General features: G+C 49.3%; 3 protein-coding genes across 3 annotated transcripts; 1 reads left to right on the top strand and 2 right to left on the bottom strand.

The window, feature by feature from the left end:
* Nucleotides 1-61: 61 nt before the first annotated feature.
* Nucleotides 62-2,794, bottom strand: FOBCDRAFT_3974 (FAD binding domain-containing protein). The gene is made up of 4 exons (XM_031181833.3): nucleotides 2,420-2,794; nucleotides 1,979-2,358; nucleotides 882-1,922; nucleotides 62-828 (listed from the first exon to the last, which is right to left on the bottom strand). The coding sequence occupies exons 1-4, from the start codon at nucleotides 2,680-2,682 to the stop codon at nucleotides 536-538; spliced, it is 1,977 nt and encodes a 658-aa protein (XP_031042601.3). The 5' UTR covers nucleotides 2,683-2,794; the 3' UTR covers nucleotides 62-535.
* A 3,172-nt stretch (nucleotides 2,795-5,966) lies between these two features.
* On the bottom strand, nucleotides 5,967-8,919 carry FOBCDRAFT_246808 (uncharacterized protein; the record flags this gene model as incomplete). Its single annotated transcript, XM_059610789.1, has 6 exons — nucleotides 8,605-8,919; nucleotides 8,257-8,525; nucleotides 7,929-8,204; nucleotides 7,307-7,475; nucleotides 6,784-7,191; nucleotides 5,967-6,754 (listed from the first exon to the last, which is right to left on the bottom strand). The coding sequence occupies exons 1-6, from the start codon at nucleotides 8,750-8,752 to the stop codon at nucleotides 5,967-5,969; spliced, it is 2,058 nt and encodes a 685-aa protein (XP_059466578.1). The 5' UTR covers nucleotides 8,753-8,919.
* A 987-nt stretch (nucleotides 8,920-9,906) lies between these two features.
* FOBCDRAFT_283686 (Indigoidine synthase A like protein-domain-containing protein) lies at nucleotides 9,907-14,613 on the top strand (the record flags this gene model as incomplete). The annotated part of the gene is made up of 5 exons (XM_031181827.3): nucleotides 9,907-10,212; nucleotides 10,326-11,002; nucleotides 11,053-11,352; nucleotides 11,401-12,347; nucleotides 12,779-14,613. The coding sequence occupies 5 exons, from the start codon at nucleotides 9,907-9,909 to the stop codon at nucleotides 14,611-14,613; spliced, it is 4,065 nt and encodes a 1,354-aa protein (XP_031042595.3).
* Nucleotides 14,614-14,654: the final 41 nt, after the last annotated feature.

The raw sequence follows: 14,654 nt of genomic DNA, 5'->3' as shown, positions 1-14,654 counted from the left end.
AAGAAAGAGAACATGTGGGATCGTATGTATGGCGGTAAAACATCATAATAATAATGAATAATGATAATGAACAATGATGCAGGTTGATAAATAAAATAGATTCCATGCTATGAGTAGTGACTAACTACCAAGCGTGTCGTGATATGAGCAAGATTACGCCCATCTGGCGATCGATCTTACTGTGTTGGTGGCCCTCTTCTATTGCCCATAATAACGTCCGTCTCTAAATATGCCTTCCTGGTCCCTCCTCCTTCTGTGAGTGGTGGTTGATCGGGCCACATTGGCCCGTCCTGCTTAGTTCTTTTCAATGATGATGCAGGCCCAAGCTGGGCACTGTAGGAGTTTGCATCAAGGATGATAAAATATTGTCAACAACTCCGTACTCCTGGATATAAGAATTCGAAAATGCCAATGTGCATGGGGATCTCTTGTCCCTTAGATGGCTCTCGAAGAATTTCAGATAGAGTACGGGCGAGTCTAAGGGTTGCGTGGGCTTTGGCTGGTCCTCTATATTAACTCATGATCCCTTCCGAGCTTACTGCGTTGGAATTTTCATGAATCCGTCATAATATTCATCGAGCCATCGAGCTGCCTGAACACCAGACTCATCAAGGCTTGAGTCCCAGCGACCTATCGAGCCGACATAACCATCGGGACGAACATTGACGATGGCTACCTCGCCAGGTCCCAGGCTGCCGAGCCATTTGTTAGTGCACAGGGAGCCACGGGTGTCCTGATCGGGAATGTCGTCGAGGTAGAAGGTCCAACGGCTGTCTTGCAGAAGAGGTGGGAGATCTGAGATTTCAATTTCCGTCTTGGGCATGGTGGCTGATTGACTTGTTAGCAAGCGATCTCCAAGTACAAGATGCGAAGGAACTTACTGATAAGACCAAAAGTAAAGAGGTGGCTGACAACGGTGTATCGCTCAGGTCGGGAATAAACATCCTCAGGAGCTGGTGCTCGGGGCTGAGAAGCATAAGAAGCGCTAGCTGCAGCAGATAGACGGCTAATAAAGGAGTCTGTACCTGCAATAGCATGGCAGAAAGTCTGCAGAAACGGTGCTGATTGTTGAACATCCCACATAAGAAGGTAGATTCGGAACTGGCCGAGCATAGGAATGTCAAGCTGGATATCCACAGGGTTGGAGTCGATATATCGAGTCACCTTGGCGGGAGGCAGAAGGCAACCTGGCTTGGCGTCTCCCATTACAAAATGGTTGTTTCCAATTCCTGGTCTGTTGATGGCATTCTCACCATATTCAGCACCAATCCCGGAAATGAAACGGACGTTGGTCCTGAAGTTCTCAGCGAGTGCAATGGCGTCGCCACCAGCAATTTGGTTCGCATGCTCATAGTCAAAGTTAACCAAGTCCAGGGCAATCTTGCGTCGCTCTTCCTCGTAACTCTCGAGAAGATTTGGCTTGGCCAAGCCTCGAACCGCAAGGTTCAACTTCCACGACAAATTCCACGAGTCGTGCATTGAGGTGTTCATACCCTGTGCTGACTTGGGAGAGTGGGTGTGGCTGGCATCACCAGCCAGGAACGCCCTCAGGTGGCCATCAGTGAAGCGACTAGCAACCCTCTGACCAACCTGATACCGGCCGAACCACTCAACGTACTTCCAGTCCAAGCGGAACGGCGCCATGATCTTCTTCGCGCGCTTCATCATGAACTCCTGACCCAGATCGCGGCGATCAAATTTGGCACCAGCCTTCAGCTCAATATAGAAACGAGTCATATTCCTCTCTCGAGGAATGATGAGAATGGAACCGTGCTCTTGTGAGTAGACGAGCGTCTTTGACCAAATATCGGGGAAGTCGGTAATCAGTTCGCCATCGAGAACGCCCCAAATGGCAGCCTGAGACATGCCGACAGCCTTGACATCGGGGATACTCTTGCGAACCTTGGAGTGTGCACCGTCACCTAAGTAGTAATGTCAGTTTCTGAGCGTATGATAAGTGTGAGGGTTTACCACTCACATCCAATCAGGTATTGAGTCAGAACCGAACGCTTGTCTTGATTGACATTGGCACGGCAGTTGACTTGGAGGGGACCAGTCTTGTTGTCGGGGACGCTGTACGACTCAAAAGCCATGTTTCGACGGACCTCCTTGCCACGCTTTTTCATATCCTCAAGAAACAGCCCTTCGACCATACCTTGATGGACTAGAAGAATATAGGGGTCGAGAACATCGATAATAGGGGGATAATGGACTTCGCGACCAAGTCGACGAAGAGGTTCGTCCGCGGTGCTACGCCAGAATGCGATATCGAAGACACGAACACCTTGTTTTAGTAAAGTATCTGATAGTCGCATTTGTCGGAAGGTTTCGATCGTCTTTGGCTGAAGGCCATCGGCTCTATTTTCGAGGTCAATTGGGTTGTTTCAGTGGTACAATTGAATCGTGGTGATAAGCTTACCTTCCCACGGGCGTCTGATCGGCTCGATCATCGATTACCTCAACGTTGATGCCAAATCTGGTCAGGTTTGCGGCCAACATTAGACCGGCAGGTCCTGCGCCAACAACACATACTTGACATTCCAGCGGAGGTTCAGGAAGACTGCGAAGAAGAGCCAGAGGATCTTGAAAGGGAGGAGGAGAGCCTTCCTGGCGCTCACGATGTGCTGGAAAGGGGATTTCCATTTGATCCATGTCGTCAGATTGGACAATGCTAGGCACCATGTTACAGTGGAAGTCTTTGGGAGATCACAAGATCATGGACGACCTCTGTCGGTTCAAATTGTTGACAGAGTGTCGTCCGGCAGTAGTTGCGAGAGGTAAAGGCGGCGGAAGCTTCTGAGTCAAGGTAGAAGATGCCGCAAACGATCAGGCTGGCGACAAACGACGAGGTGTGTGGGAAGCAAAAGATATTCAGTAGGTGATATTCTCTGAGGAAGTCCGTCCACTCAGTTATCGAGTGCCGTGCGTATCACACCCGGGGTGTTATGTGAACTCCCCGATATCGCCGGATGAGAAGAGGTCGTCAAGATCGAAGTCGCAAAATTGGATATGTCGTAAGATGTTTTGGAGATTTCGAGTAGGTCGCGTAGTAGTATTAATTGGATATGTATGATAGAACAGATCGATCGGTAAGTGTATGGGGTTTTCGAGGTCGCGGGGCAGAATGGCCGAGTAACTATTGGACAGGCTGAATCTGACTGACAAGCTACAACTGAGACGACAAGGGTTTGTGCAGATATGCAGACTACGATGAGAATGGCGAACAAGGTGGACGAGACGGCCGCAGTGATGGCAGAAACGAAGATACAGACGATGGACGACGGAGCACGAAGAGGGACACCGAGGTGAAGAGAGGATAAGAGAGGGGCTAAGTATGAAGCTATTCCGAGCCTCAAGGTCAGATATAGGAAATACAGCACCCACGAACGGGCAGGTACCGGATTTCGGGGGTTGATGGCAAGCGACGACCGGGGGTGCTACGATGCCCTGACCTACATGGATCAAAAAGAGAGACAGAGAATGGATGGGAAGGACCGGCGCAGGGTCGAGGGCAACAAGGGCCAGTGAGATGGGGTCACAATTGCCTGGAGCAGAAAAAATGGCATGACACGATTATCGACAGCAGGCGGAGGCAGGCGACGCCAGACCTGACGAGGAGACAAGAAATGGGCTGATTTCGCGGGAGATTTTGCTGGTTCGCTGCCACACGGTCCACTCAGAACACGGTTGACACGTTCAACTGGGTCTAACTTCCAGGGCCCTTCCTCAAATGCTTCCGCCAAGCTCGTTCACTCTTTTTCAATGGGTCCTTCCTGTTGGAATGCAACTTGAAGGGATCCACATGCTGTCTCTGGACCTGTCCCCGCTTGACGATATAGCATGTGATTGGACGATAATTGATGAATTGAATGCTTTTATCAACCCCAAAGCCAAAGCACCGGAAGTTTTGAAGAAAAAATAGGTGAAACAGCCCGGTTGGCATCATCACTTTTAACCAGATCCGAACACAAACATTTATATCAAAGTGTAGATATCTCTGAAACAAATAGTGACAAATCAATGGCAGAAAATAACACCGCTAGAAAGAAGGTCTAGAAGGCTAGACCACGGACCAGGTCATGCACCAAGACCTAGACCAATCCTCAACACCACCACCTTCTCCTCCTTTACTGTACAATGACACTTTGGACCAAGACAAAAAAGATGTTGAACCCGTGCCACACGCTCGCACTGTTTCGTCAAAGAATCCACTTCTGCGGCTTCTAGTCTCCGATGAAAACGTGGTGTGTCTGGTACCAGATTGTGTGTTTACTGCTCTGACAGCAGCAAGGATCATGCACTTGTTATGTACGTAGATGGGCTTCTCGTACAATATTCAATCCGCATCTGCTAACCTGTTATACCCTTTTCAGCTTTGGTCCAGTGATTTGGCTGCGGTCAGGACATGAACGATGGAGTATCAGGGTCTGACATCGCATGTTATTAAGTTCCTTTTGCCTCTTCTCCAATACGCCGACAGGAACTCAGGGTCTCTGAACCAGGATGAGGCCGTTCTCGGGCGGTGTCATTATCAAGCACCGCGAGCGGATGCGATCCATCCATCTGACACCGGTTTCCCCGGTCTTTGTCTGAAGTTTTGTAAGTCAATGATAGATCTGGTTAAGTCCTGTAGGTTATCAGCTGAAGTTGTCTAAAGTCGGGGAATTGACAATATCCAGCAAAGCCACACCGTGAGTTGTGTTATATATAGGAACCGTTTCATTGACTCAGATGGGATGGATCTGCTGGCAGTAACACACAGATTCAAACTGATACATGCAGGTCTTAGCTCAGTGCTCAGCTTATGTACCTGATATCGTCCTGTGCAACAGAAGACGCAAGCATGATGCTGAATTAGGGACTAGCATGCAGATTCAACGCAACCTGCCAGTGTTGCAATTTTCTCAACGCCGTTTGGTTACTCAAACGGACAGCCACATAGTTTTCTCAAATTCTCAAATTCTCATAGTCTGCCATCTCCTGTCCAGGATGAACCCTGGGTACAGTCTGCAAAGACCCATGCCCTACATGTTACGCTGCCACATTTCAGGCAGTTGAGCTGACGATGGAGCCCTTCACCACGACATGCAGCGAACGATGATCATCTCATGATATACAATTGAGCAAGGTATCTGGCAGAACGGTCCCCCTTTTCACCTCGATTGCATATGCAAGCTGTCAAACTCATCACAAATATTGTATATGTATCAACATCGGAGCTGATCCTTTTGCGCAGTGCAGCGTAAGCGACGTCTCTCATCTCATCTTGTCTGTAGGTGCCTTGCCGCCAGCTCACCCATTGGGAGTATTCCGCATTGGAGCCAACCCAAGTCCTGGATGCCAATCTGTTGACTCATTTATCGCATCATTATATCGGCTCATGCCTGGCTATCACTCGAGTTATGCCGCGCGTTATATGCATCCTACTAGAGCGGCATGTCTGAGTGCTCTCAAATCAGTCAGTTGGCACCACCAACATGACATAACATCCGGGCTGGGACATCACCAACACAATGGTACTCTATTACATGGATGACCTATAACGCACAGGCTAGTTCGGACTTAGGTATCTGGGCAGCCCGAGCTCCCACGCACGCCCTTTTCAATCGGACCTTGGGTCTTGTAGTGAGGAGTGACACTTTGAATTGGCTCGAGAATGAGTTTATCAAGTATCTCTGTTGGAAACTCATGGGCCCTACCTCAGTAGACACGTATGAAAACTGCATAGTATTGCAGAAGACAATCATTCACAATGTCTTCAATGTTCTAGTGTTCCATTTATCGGTCACCATATGCTGGGATTACATTCCTTGATAGTGAGAATCAATGATATCACGACCAGTTCTGTGTGACTTACCACAATTAGTCACATACAATGTGATGATGTATACGCGGTACAATATGGCAAAATGAAGCAATAGCAACCACAATTCATCCGCAACATTCTAGTAACAAGGCAGTCTTAATCAGGACACCAAAACCGTACTGGCGGTTGCGTTCCCGTCAGCTTCCTTCTCCTCACCATCGTTCTCAATGGCTGTATCCACATCCTCAATGACTTGACGACCACTGAAGTTCTTCATATATGCCTCTGCCTTGGCTCTCACGGGAATTGCATACCAGTCAGGTTGCATACGTAAAGCAGCCAGAATGGTACCCGTGCCAGGAATCACAACATGCCCACTACGCCCTGTGAGAACCTGCCTAACCACCGCATCGGCCACTGACTCGGGTGCAAGTGGTGGCATCAAGAAGTCAGTGTTTTGGTAGTATCCTTTGAAAAGAGCAGTGTTGGTGGGGCCTGGATGGACGATAACAGTCCTGACCTTGGGCGCATTATATCTGGTAGTCAACTCAGCGGTCAAGCCTTCGTGGAAAGCTAAAGCAGCTGCTTTTGAAGCACCATAGTCTACCAGGTTAGGAATTGTCAACCAGCTCGCATAAGATGTCAGGGTTACAACCATGCCGTGGTTTTTAGCGACCATATCAGGAACAAATGTCTTTGCTATCCAAAAGGGCGCAAAGGTATTGACGTCAAAGGTGAAGCGGATATCGCTTGGCTGAGATTCCAAGATAGTCTTGCCCCTGACAACTCCAGCCACGTTGATAACGACGGTCGGATGTCCCACCTCAGCCCTAATCTTTTCGGCGACGGCCTCGATGTTTTCGGGCGATCGTAGGTCGCATCGAAAGTGGTGCACGTTGGCCGCTATTGGATATGAAGTCAGCCTCCTCCTGCTATTCTGAGCTTGATCTGGGGTCAGATATAAAAAGATAACATACAAACTTCGAAAGACATGGGCTGAACATCGAGAACGACAACTTTGACGCCCATTTCCTCGAAAAGCTTCACAATTCGCCCTCCAATACCTCCTGCGCCACCTGTTACGAGAACAACTTCGCGCTTCCAGTCATATTTGTCGTCAACCCAGTTATTTCTGGTCTTATCGGACCACCATCCGCTGGCCCATCGCGCCAGAGCAACGTAGAATAGTGTCTTGAGGTGACCGGAGGCGCTAGGATGAAGAATGGATAGGTCTTGGCCCTTCTTGGTGAGGCGAGCGAACAGCACGAGTGGAAGTAGGAGAGCTGGGTTGAGAGCAGTCTGACGAATGAGTCGTAGTACAACGTCAGCGCAAAAGCCTTCTCGTGGGATGAGTCCTTGATGCATCGGCATGATGGCGTTTGAGTCTGGTGTAAGCCAATATTTTGTGGTCAGATTACACCGAGATACGATTACTTTTCCATATGAAAAACAAGCAGTGCACAGGTCCAAGAGAGCAGCTCAAGTACTCGAACAACGCACTTTGCGCCTCGGATGCGCATAGGCATCTCTTATGGAGGGGGAATGGGCTTGATGCATGGTTCTCATGATGGAGCATGCAAACCGAGGTCCTTTTCCACGAACAGCTACCAACTCGCTGCTCACTGCAGTAGTTCGCAGGGATGACAAATCTGGGGTAATAGTCAAAAACCTATTCGTCGGGGTTCTCGTAGCAGCTCCTACCGAACAACATCTTTGCTTGCGCCAAGCCGGACTATCATGAGTTAAAGATTGTTGTGAATTGTTCCTCGGCGTCATGGTGACCCCGCAATTCGATCGCCTTACAGCTATACTGAACGGGGATGATTCCTTAATTGGCATGGCAGATGATGGTTGACATGGCGATTTGGTAACCTGCATTGGTTAGTGGAATTTGAAGATGTGTGGCAATCTCAGACGAGCTGTTTCAACTTTCACGCTCAGACTTTGGGACTGTGAATTACTACGGCTCGAGAGCATTTCAACGAAGAATGGATTCCTGAAACAAGTTTGCTGGAATGCAATATACTATGTAAAAGAGCTTGCGCTTCTTAAGTTAGGGGGTATCAGAATATTAAGAGGCTAATCAGGATCTTTACAATTAGATCGCCATGAACAAGCTCACCAATCCAGCATATACCGCTAGTTTCGAATCAAGGGCAGATCCCTTCGAATCCTCACCACTGGCATCAAGCTCGGTCGAGTCACCTGGCGCAAACAAAACGCCCACTTTATTAGCTGCCTCTGCGTCAATTTCCTCGGGCGAGAGTATCTCATTCGATAGCTCATCGCAAGACGGCCGATCATCATCCTCAGGAATCGAATTGGTGACGTTGATTGGAACGTCGAAGATGGTATAGTGGTCATCACCGTTGAGCCTAAAGTTTTGTCGGATGGAAATCTGTGTATATTGTCAGAACATCTTCTAGCAAGGGTACACAAGTATGGCTCACGTTGTAAACACCGCGATCACTGTCTCCTCCAGGATTTCCATCGCCAACAAGACAGTCAGGCCACACCCAGTTAATGTGCTTGACCGTACTGCCTGGTTCTTGGGCCATGATCTCCCCAAGACTTGCGTTATTAGCGGTCGCCGTCCCATTGGAGATGGTCAAGTTGCGACCTGTCATGTAACTGTAGAGGAACATCTCGATACTGAAGATCTGGTTGTCGTCACCTTCGTCATGCGGCGGCAACGGCAGCTTGCCGTTGGCGGTCACATCTATAGCGACGTGCAACGTATCTTGTATCAACAATGTCAGTCTGTCGAAGCTATCGTCGACGGCGTAATGTCAACTTACCCCCTCCAAGGGGCGTGTTCGGTTGAGGGGCATCCAGCACCACAAAACCAGGTGTAAAGATCTGGCCATTAGAAATCGTAAAGTTCAGTCCCAGCGCGCGCCCAGCCAGGAGCAGCACGGCTGTCAGTTGTTGCTTTGATGATAACATTGCCCTAGTATCAAGTGCTATACAAGTCCTGGCAAAAATGAGGTGTGAGAAAATGGTACCGCAACAACAAATTCATCATCGCGGGAAATACGGCACAGGATTCAAAATGGCTACATCTACTTTTTGAAACCGGAAATTGGGCTTGGCCGAGTATCCAATACAGCTGCAAAATCCTTGGGAGGTGTTTGAGAACGGGGGCTTGGTCCTTGATGGAAGTGAGATTACAAGGGTATTTTACCGGTGGATAAGGCTAAGAACATAGATAATGAGGATGAATGATTGTTTCTATGCCTTTTATCTTGAACTGATGGCATTTCAAGTTCGGGTTTAAGACTTACTTGGTAATAAATAGCTTTGATTCATGAATACCAGACTTACATAGTATAATCGTTAAACCATGCTCATATTATAGTGTTGCACCGTATTATGAGCATCAACCATGGTTCAGAATCAACTTGACAAGGATCCAATCATCATCTGAACTAAAATGCAGGGACCTAGCTACGTAAGTACTTCCCCGTCTGAAGAAGAGAGTTAGAGCTGAAAATAACAAGAATGCAAAATGTACGTTTTGGCTCTTCAATGGAGGTCATTAATTTCTCCATCTCCAACTGGTAGCGGAATTACTTCCCCCAGTACCACTTGAGAGCCAATGAATCCTCAGAGGGGCATTTACCGGCGGAGCCCCCCGATAGCCAAGAGCTAAGAACCACCAACACCGCCTGCTCAGAGCAAAAGATCCTCTACCAAATTGGCGGCTGTGGAGCTCTTTTCTTTTATCGTGACAGAAGATATCTCACGATAGGGGAATCATTGGCTTCTAAAAGTGATCGCTAATAATTGTGATCCGAGGCTCTTCTCATTGCCCGGCTCTAGCGCTAACTCAGGTTGTCAGGTCAGTTCCTCCAACCCCTCCTCTCAGTAACGGTAATCGACTTCAACAACATCAAATCTTGATTCAAACACGTCGTTCTTCAATCTGAAACTCAGGGACTTCAACCGGCCTTGTTCATTGGCGTGTACTGCTGCATTTCACTCAGTACAGCAAATCCAACATGCGGCTGTCAAGTCTCATCGCCCGGCACGGCTCCGTCCTTCGGCGCTGTTCCGGAGCCGGAACTCGGCCGGTCTACTCTCATTCTCAACGCCGCCTCATGAGCTCCTCCTTGGCTGGTGTCAAGGACTTGCTCAAGGTCTCGGACGAAATCACAGACGCTGTTGCCACTAACAAACCCATCGTTGCCCTTGAGTCAACTATCTACACTCACGGAGCCCTGGGCAATGAACTCGCCCTCCAACATTCAGATCTTGTCCGCAGCAATGGAGGTATTCCCGCCATCATCGCCATTGTTGATGGTGTTCCTACTGTTGGAGCAACAGCATCTGATATCATTCGTATGATTGAGAGTGGAAACGCTGTCAAGGCGTCCAGGAGAGATATTGCCTACCTCGCGGGAATGGTAAGTCAACCTAGGTACTGATGTTGGTCATGCCTCTCATGTGTGCAACAACGCATTCACAGTCAACACCTTTGATATACAAAGGCTGCAAGGCTGACTGAGATTTGCTTCAGGGCTTGACAGGACAGAAGATTCATGGCGGCACCACCATATCAGGAACTATGTTGCTCGCCAGGCTTGCGGGCATTCGAGTATTCGGCACTGGTGGTCTCGGCGGCGTCCACCGCGGAGGTCATGACTCAATGGATGTTTCTGCTGATCTCACTGAACTTGGCCGAACCCGAGTCGCTGTCATCAGCGCCGGCTGCAAGGGCTTCCTCGATATTCCCAGGACACTGGAGTTCCTCGAGACCCAGGGTGCCCATGTTTCGACCTTTTCAGACGGACGATCTGGAAAGATTGATTTCCCTGCTTTTTGGGCTCGTGATAGCGGCATCAAGAGTCCTTCTGTTGTCCATACCGAGAAGGAGGCTGCTGCTATCATTCTGGCCCAGGAGAAGCTTGGTATTGAGTCAGGCTTGCTCTTCGCCAACCCAATCCCGGAGGAATTTGGCATTCCTGCGCCTGAGATGCAGGCTTATATCGAACAGGCTGTCAGGGAAGCCAATGAGAAGGGCTTCACTGGCAGCGCTAACACTCCGTATATCCTGGGTAGAATCAAGGAGCTCACAGGAGAGAAGGCCGTTATCGCCAACAAGGCGCTGGTAACGTCCAATATCACCCGGGCCACCAACATCGCTGTCGAACTCTCAAAATTGTTGTCTTCTGGTTCTGAGCCAGTCAAGACTTTGTAAGTGCAGCGATGAATGGTCTCGGACGTGAATCTAATCGTAGCTATAGCAATTCATATTCTGCCGCTTCATCTGCATCTGCACCTGCATCTCCTGCTCCCACTGAGCTCAAGGGGCCAGAAGTAACGTCCGACAGTAAGGCCGATATCCTTGTCGCTGGTTCCGTTGCTGTTGATCTAAGCTGTGACTATGCCCCAAAGTCGGGTGACGCTTCACCCGTCCTCCACACCTCGAATCCATCTAGTATCAGCCAGTCAATTGGAGGTGTCGGCCATAATGTAGCTCTCGCTGCCCACTCTGTAAGCAAACATGCTCGAGTACGGCTCTGTAGCATGGTTGGTGATGACGTGTAAGCGTCCTCTCGTATTGAGATCTGACCCTTACTGACGTGCTGTAGTGCTGGCAAGACCATTCTTAATGGACTCAAAGCCTCCGGCCTTGACACTACCTACATTCGACAATTAGGCCATGAATACCACGGCTCTAATAGAACGGCTCAGTACGTTGCTGTCAATGATGCAAACAAGAATCTAGTCATGGCTATGGCCGATATGGGCATCTTCACAAACCACTCTTTTCCCGAATATTGGAAGTCTGCCGTCCGGGGAACCAAGCCCAAGTGGTTGGTAGTGGATGGTAATTGGAGCGAGAAAGATATTCGAGCATGGCTCAAGGCTGGCCAAGACCAAGACTGCAAGATTGCCTTCGAACCAGTATCGACAGCCAAGTCTATGAACCTTTTCTGTCCTCAGAAAGGACACCCGAAACTTCGTGTCTTCCCCAAGCCCACAGTAGACATCGCTTCTCCCAACAGCTACGAGCTGGCAGCCATGTACTCCGCAGCTCGTGATAACGGATACTTTGAGGCTCCAGAGTGGTTCGATATCATCGACGCCTTTGGCATGCGAGGTGCCCGAGATCGGTTTGTTAAGATGACTTCAGCCGAGCTGACTGACGCTGGTGTTCCTGTTCAGTCTGTTCAACTACTTCCTTATATTCCGACTATTGTGACGAAACTTGGTCCTCAGGGTGTTCTCCTGACCGCCATCCTCGGAAAAGATGATCCCCGTCTGAAGGACCCTGATTCCGAGGAGTACATCCTTGCTCGCTCAATGAGCGACCACCCCAGCGTTGGTGGGCTCTATATGAGACTCTTCTCTGCAGCTGAAAAGGTTCAGAACATTGTATCTGTTAATGGGGTTGGAGACACGTTCTTCGGTGTTTTGATCTCTGGATTGGCCCAGGGTGGCAAAGTCGAAAACCTCATTGATGTTGCACAAGCTGGCTCATGTTTGACACTAAAGTCTCCTGAGTCAGTGAGTCCTGATCTACACAGACTCGAAAGTGTGTTGGCACAGGCAGCAGCAGAATAGTGGGAGAAGGACATTTAAATACCCGAAATTGGTTTTTTCTTTCTTTTCTTTTAGGCTTTCTTGTAATTCCTAGCATCCTAAACTCTCACATCTGCGTATACTTCCATCATCCTACCTAAGGTACTTAGGCTAGGCACCAAATCCGAAGTTATGGGAGCCTGTGAAGGCCGCTGTGGGCTCGCCAAGCTCACTCAGGCTCATTCTTGAGTAATCTTATCAGTTTCGACTTCTACACTGCTTGCAAATTACAATGCTTCATTTCCAGGTTTGATTGGTTCTACGAATAGTCTTACTTCCTCTATATGGATGCAATATCAGCCTCGTTCAATCTCTCTTGTGATTGGTCACAACCCCACTAGTATTGAAATGAAAGAACCTATCATAGAGAATCGCGTGCGCAAGGCTGCCTGGACCCTCTAAAAAAATTCCATGGCTATAAACATTTCCAACCAGAAACTGCAAAACTTACTCCAGCGAGACAAAGGACAACAATGGCGCCACCACAAGACGAAGAGATGTTAGATCCCTCATCTTCCTCCTCCTCGGAGAACAAGTCTCAATTTGACTCAGAAGATGAGGTTCCTCAAAAGAAGCCAACCATTGCGCTCTACGATAAAGATTCGGACGAGGAAGAGTTGGAGCGACTTGTTCTAGGTAACAAGGCAGGCTTCCGGGCGCAATTGTTCAAAGACGATGGGATTTTTGATAGCAGCTGGGGTGCGGAGGGTAGGGACCTTCAGCTTGTCGAGCAAGATCCTGGACTGGAGGAAATCGACGATGCGGACCTGTTCATGTTCGACACCGGTACTGGACCAGGCGCTGCAGAGGTCACAAAGGCAGCAAAGCCCACCGATGGAAACGCTCCTGTATGGGAGGATAGCGACGACGATAGACTGGCCATTTCCCTGGCTGGAGCCGCTCGGTTACGAAAGCTGCGAAAGACGGAAGCCGAGGATCTTGTGAGCGGAACTGAGTACAGCAGAAGGTTGCGACAACAGTACCTCCGACTTAATCCCCTCCCATCGTGGGCGCGCGAAGCAGATGGGCGACCTGGCAAGCGAAGGCGATCATCCGCTGCGTCTGACTCTTCAGCAGACAGCGATTCCGACTCTGAGATTTCTGCCCAGCCTCTTGAGAAGTTCCTTCGCGACGTCAACAGTCTGGCCGGAGCTGGATCAACCAAGAAGAGGCGCTTACGACCCGAAGTCATTGACATCCAACGCACACGAGAGATCCCAGACAAGCACAAGGCCCCCGTCGCCAACCTTTCCTTCCACCCCGAGTTCCCGGTCCTCCTCTCCTCCAGCACCGCTTCTGTCCTCTACCTCCACCACATCGCTCCCGCCGCTCATCCTACACCCAATCCTCAGTTGACTTCAGTGCAAGTCAAGCAAGTCGATGTTCGAAAGGCCGAGTTCTTATACCCTCGGGGCGACAAGGTGTTCTTCGCTGGTCGACGAAAATACTTCCACCACTGGGATCTCAAATCAGGAACAGTGCAAAAGACAACGCAGATCCTCGGCCACAGGCTCGAGCACAAGACTATGGAGCGATTTAAGCTCAGCCCGTGCGGTCGATACATGGCTATTGTTGCATCTACCAGAAAGGGAGGCGGTATCATTAACGTTCTGAACACGACATCTATGCAGTGGATTTCGGCTGCCAGACTTGCTAGTCAGAATGGCATTGCAGACTTTGCTTGGTGGAGCACTGGAAACGGTATGACTATCCTTGGTCGAGATGGCCAGGTTGGCGAGTACAGTATGGAGAGCCGCTCATTCTTGGGAATATGGCATGATGAGGGTTGTGTTGGTGGTATTGTTCTCAGTCTTGGCGGTCATCAGGGTCCAACTTTACTGGGTGACGATCGATGGGTCGCTGTAGGTTCTAACAGCGGCATCACCAACATCTACGATCGCAACGAGCTTGTCATACTCAAGTCGGAGGATGTCTCTATTAAGGAGCGTCCAACACCTACAAGAGTCTTCGAGCAGCTTGTCACGCCCATTACACACATTGCTTTCTCACCAGATGGTCAGCTCATGGCTTTCGGAAGCCAACATAAGAAGGACGCTTTGCGCCTTGTGCATCTACCTACTTGCACAGTGTACCGTAACTGGCCTACGGAACAGACACCTCTTGGAAGAATCACAGCAGTCGCGTTTGGGAATCAGAGTGACTTGTTGGCGGTTGGTAATGACACAGGGAAGATCAGGCTTTGGGAGATCAGGAGTTAGATATTTAATGGACACAAAACGGCGCATGATTATCTACAACC

The sequence above is a fragment of the Fusarium oxysporum genome, chromosome I (genome assembly GCF_013085055.1).
Source record: "Fusarium oxysporum Fo47 chromosome I, complete sequence".
NCBI classification, from domain to species: Eukaryota; Fungi; Ascomycota; class Sordariomycetes; order Hypocreales; family Nectriaceae; genus Fusarium; species Fusarium oxysporum.
The sequence above is the reverse complement of the archived record's forward strand: the minus strand, read 5'-3'. Positions and strand labels throughout refer to the sequence as shown.